The sequence below is a fragment of the Quercus lobata genome, chromosome 1 (assembly GCF_001633185.2).
Source record: "Quercus lobata isolate SW786 chromosome 1, ValleyOak3.0 Primary Assembly, whole genome shotgun sequence".
NCBI lineage: Eukaryota > Viridiplantae > Streptophyta > Magnoliopsida > Fagales > Fagaceae > Quercus > Quercus lobata.
Genome location: NC_044904.1, coordinates 44,824,979 through 44,830,294, shown reverse-complemented (window position 1 = coordinate 44,830,294; position 5,316 = coordinate 44,824,979). Strand labels below are relative to the sequence as shown.

The following is a 5,316-nucleotide window of genomic DNA, read 5'->3' as shown; positions in this document are numbered from 1 at the left end:
ATTAACCATCATAATAATAATAATTAAGGTGGGGATTAGCTGACATAAATAGTAAATCTAGAATTTTGTGCAATATGATTTGTAGCTTAATTATTTGTCCAGGGATAGTTGCATCCATTCTGACTGCACCCTTCTATTAGTAATCTAAGCTTTTAGGTACCTATCATTCAAACTTTGAGACAAATTCTTAACCAAAAATTTTATTTAAAAAAAAAAAAAAAAGATGAAGTAAATCTTTTGTATTGACAAAACAAAATTGATATTTAACATCATTTGAATTGGTAGGTACTCAATTATTATTGCATTAACAACATGCACCAGGATATTAACTCTGCTAAATGAAGGTCAACTTGAAATGCCTGTTTCCCACAATGGTCACAATTCAAAAAAGGTAAACAAAAAATTTATTTTCAAATTTGAGAATATAAATTTATTTTTGTTTCTCGATCAAGAAACAGTATCAGTGTAGTAATCAGATGAACTACAAGGACAATATATATATTTTATTAATTTTCAATACTGACTGTCACTATCCCAATGTACTCCAGATTTTACAGTGTGTCCGCAAACAACAGGGAAAAATAACAGAAGAAGTCAGAATGATGTTGATATCTTATAAAACTATCTATTAAGAAAGGTTTTGATTACAAAATTTTTTACATGCTATGAAAATTAAAACACAGGAGAAGTGGTGGTAGTGTGGGTGGAGGACGATGTGGCTGGAGAATTAGAACAACCTCTGTTTCCACCATGGCTAAACCTTTCATCGGATTGTGAGGAGGGATCCTTTTGTAATCTTTGGATTTGGGATGAGGATGCCGGTTGGACTGCAGGCACAGCAGCCATTGGAGCATAAACCTCCCCTGATGTTGTTGTTGCAGTCACTGCCGCCGAATACTCGGGTGGTTGCACCCATATACCTCCCACAACTACAAATTGAGGTGCCTGCGGATTGCCATTATTGTGGATTGTTGTTGGACTTGGTCTTCTTGTGTGCAACCGATATTTCTGAAAATATATATATATATATATAAAAGATGATCAAGATTAATTAGGCCATGCTTCCAATGCATTATATTACAAAATATATTTCAGAAAAAGCAATCACATATCAAAATCCTTGTAGCTCAATTACAAAAAGATATCTCGGATTCAAATCCCTACTCCCTCCCTGTTGTAATTATTGATCATGTATAGAGAACACAAAGATTAATATAAATTGTACCAACATAATTGTCTCAACATAAAAGAAATCCAAATAAGGTTTTATATGGAACTATTATAATTTTATCTTAAATTATACCTAAGCCAAATTTATCTCCTATTATATTTCCTGGATCTCCTATTAATAACATTACTTTGCATTAGCTTTTCCTAAAAGGCAAAACAAAATTAATACTCCTTTAGGATCTCAATTATGCACTCGTCCAATTGCAGTGTCTTTCTCAAAAAAACTAATTTCCATAACAGAAATTCATCAAAATTCGCCAATGCCAAAACAAGTTAATCAATAAACTATAATAAGTAAATAATAATCAGAAACACACAAACCTGTAAATGGCTTTTGACTTCATCATTTGTAAGCCCATCAACCTTCATTAGCTCCCTAATTTGCTTAGGTGTCGCAGCTGAAATTTTAAAACAATCACAACCCCACATCAGTTTTAAACCCATATGCAATTCAATTCAATTCAATTCCACGCAACCCAAATTAAACTCCAAAAAAAGAAAAAAACACACACACACACACATACCATGTGAACCACCAAGTTGGTGAAGGGCATTCACAAACCGCTTGTGCAACTCAGGGGACCAATTCCTTCTCTGCTTTCTCTGACTCTGTCCATCTTTCTCATCTCTTCTTTCACTCCCTCCGCCTCCTCCTCTTCCTCCGGAGGCTGTCTCCGCCGATGAACTTGTCGTAGCCACCGCCACCGCCGGTGCTGCCACCGGTACCTGAGCAGGCAATTTTCCGACCACAGACACATTACTCTTCCCAACACTTTTCTCTCTATGAAAAGGCTGGAAAGCACCACCATTTCTCTTCACCTCCATCACTGTTGTCTTTCTAGGCACATCCTATAATACCCACATTCAAAAACCAAAAATTAAACTCAATTTCCCATTCTTTTTCTTTCACTTGAAAATTTCTAACCAACCAAACAAGACACAAATTTTTATTATTTATTTACCTCTTTAAGTGGTGGATCTGATGATGGGTGCCATAACTGAACTGATCTAAGCCAATCCGATTTCTTCTTATCATTATTATTATCGTTGTTGTTGGTTTTCTCTCTCTTATCCTCATCATGTGAGTGTTCTTCCTCATCATCATCAGACAAATCCGAAGACCGTTTCATCGGAATGAATTCCTCAAACGCCGGAACTACTTCATTCGACGTGGTTTGCTCCGAACTCTCAGATTGACCATGCAAGTTATTCTCTGTTGTGGTCCCTGACATCTGTTGCCTACACGCATCAATAGCTGAAACCCAAATACCCAATTAATCAGAAATCCATATATAATTACCATTTATCAACAACAACAACAACAAAAAAGCCCAGTGAGTACCTTGGTTAACAAGTTCAAGGCAAAGAGGAAGTTCACGCTGAAAGACTTGGATCTTACGGCGCTCTTCTTCTAAAGCTTCAACGTACTCACGAAAGCCTAAACCGCCATGCTGCATTTTCTCTGTGTAATAGTCCATCAAGGAGAGGGGTTTGTTGCTTTTTGTTTGATTAAAATGCTAAGAAGAGAAGAGAAGGGGTTGAAATAGAAAGAAAGGAAGGAGATGGAATAATATAAGCAAGTGTGTAACAGTGTTTTGTTTTGTGGAAGAATAGAATATAGATAGATCCGACCAAGGAGAAAACAGGATCACAAACACGAATCTGGGATCTTAATAGAATCAGAAAAAGGAATAAACTTGTAAACCAAGCTTTAAAATTAAAAAAATAAATAATAAAAAAGCAGCAGAGAAAGAAAGAAAAAAGAAAAAAAAAAATTTAAGATCGATCGAAGGGTGTAGAATGTAGATAAAAAGAGAGAGAGAGAGAGAGAGAGTTGAGTAGCGGGGGAGATTTCAAAGGCGGGGCGTCGCATACAAAAACGAATCTTTGATGGGTCTTCCTTTCTTACGCTTCTAGTCTAGTCTTGTAGTCTTGTAAGAGAGATATAGATTGAATGAATATTCGAGGCTGTGATTCGCTTTTAGTCGTTGGCCTGGCAATGACGTCACCTTGCCACCCATACACACCTTCTTCTTTTTTTTTTATTGTCTATCAGATAAGATCAATGACTCTCTCTCTCTCTCTCTCTCTCTCTCTCTCTCTATTCTTCTTTGCTGTTCTTTTATGTTTCTTTTGTTAAATTGGGAAAAAAAAAAATTTAATTAGATAAATATAAAAATTATCCTTATAAAAAGAAAGTCAACTGTTACCCTAAGTGCATTAATTTAAAAAATATATTTAGAAAAATTTTATGAAAAAAAAAAGTGATTTTTTTTATATTTACTATGAAAGTAGTATAAAAATTTTCATAAAATAGTTTATTAACAAATACTTTAAAAAAAATACACCCATTAATGAGGGGGAAAAAAAAACTTCAATTTACTTTCCAAGTTCAAAGTATATTTTGGCATTTGTAAGGATATTAACTTGATATTTGAGAGTTTTGTTAATATATCTTTTTTTTTTTTTTTGAAATTTCAATTTGCTACTATATATATAAAATAAAATAAAATTTTACTTTTCCAAAAGTAGAAAGCATAGTTAGGATTTTTAAGGATATTAAGATCATATGTGAAAGTTTTTGCTAATATATCCTTTTTTTTGCGTGTATCTTTACAATGTAATTGTGTTATTCTAACTCTTGTTAGTGCTCATGTTGTTCTAGTTCTAGTTCTTATTAGTGCCTCAAAATAGAATGGCCATTGTTTGATTAGAAAAATGTTCATCTTTCTTTTTCTCATTATACAACGTGATTTTGAATAAATAAAGTCTATTATCATTTTTGCTATAAAAAAAAGTCATGTGAAAGTTATAAGTCTTCTACTCTTTCTAATAGTTTGTTTTAAATGTAGAAGTGTCACAGCGACTACATTATGATAATTATAAGAAAGTGTTGAGATAGGCCAATAATAGATAAATAACAATTAAAATGGAGAAGGAAGCAAAAAAAAGTAACAAAGTTTTTAAATATTATTAAGTGATATTTTTGCCTAAGAAACAAATTGGATACTCTTGATTTTTTTTTTTTTAAAGAAATTTTGATACTACTTAACATTAACCCAAAACTCAACTTAGTTTTTGTATTTCATAACATTTTTTTTTTTTTTTGAAAGATGGTTTTAACATATAACGTCTACTTCTAATTATTGCTCATTTATCTTCAAATTAAAACACCAATAAAATTTTTGTATAGAGAGAAATTGAAATTTTACCAATTACACTAACTGAAACCAACAATTATAATATATTTTAATAATGAATGTAATCTAGAATTTGATTGGGTTTGATTGAAAAAGAATATGATTGGGTTAATTAGGTAATAGTCTTTATTATCTAGTTGGAATATACCTCGAGGTTCCAAAAGAAGGAAGGGGAATCTTTTGTGATCATGCACACGCATGTCCACTCCGCGTATGATTAAGTCTATGTGAAAGGAAATTTAATAAATGTGGCTTTCCACGCTCAATAAGAGCCAACCACCTAATCTATTCCTATTCCTACTATTCCCTATGTTTAGGGTTTTGGGTAATCATATCTTTTTTTTCTTTTCTTAATAACAAATTATAGATTGACATGATTCTCCAAAAAAAAAAAAAAAAATTATAGATTGACAACATTTTAATAAAAAAATTTTAAGTTCCAAATTATTACCGATTATTATTGCAAGTGAAAAAATAAATTTAGTAACAGGTACAAATTATAACGGGTAACAATCTACCCATTCAATTTTGTTAAATGTACATCACTTGAAAGAGTTTCTCTGACGCTAAGGAAGCTGGCTTCCACCAAACTTCCCTTAGGTAGTAGAATTGGCATACATTCTTCTTAAGGTTTTTTTAGTTCCTCAGATAACATGGTTATCTGTAGGGTTTGTGGGCTATTTCTTTTTAGGGTTCATGGGAAACAAAGAGTGTTCTTACTGCCTTGTATTGCTTATGTAGTGTAGCTCAATTCTTGCTATGCAATGGAGAGTTTGACAAAGCATTGGAGTACTCTTTCCTTTAATGACCGTGAAGGGGGTAAGGTACATCTGAATAAGGAGAAAAGCAATTCAGATTTTGTCATTGCTGTGAAGTTTTTGACAAT

At 32.7% G+C, this 5,316-nt stretch overlaps 1 protein-coding gene across 1 annotated transcript; it reads right to left on the bottom strand.

Moving 5' to 3' along the window:
* Positions 1–582: 582 nt before the first annotated feature.
* On the bottom strand, positions 583–3,182 carry LOC115990892 (transcription factor HHO3-like). The gene is made up of 5 exons (XM_031114660.1): positions 2,573–3,182; positions 2,193–2,485; positions 1,755–2,079; positions 1,552–1,628; positions 583–1,008 (listed from the first exon to the last, which is right to left on the bottom strand). The coding sequence occupies exons 1-5, from the start codon at positions 2,706–2,708 to the stop codon at positions 673–675; spliced, it is 1,167 nt and encodes a 388-aa protein (XP_030970520.1). The 5' UTR covers positions 2,709–3,182; the 3' UTR covers positions 583–672.
* Between the last annotated feature and the right edge of the window lie 2,134 nt (positions 3,183–5,316).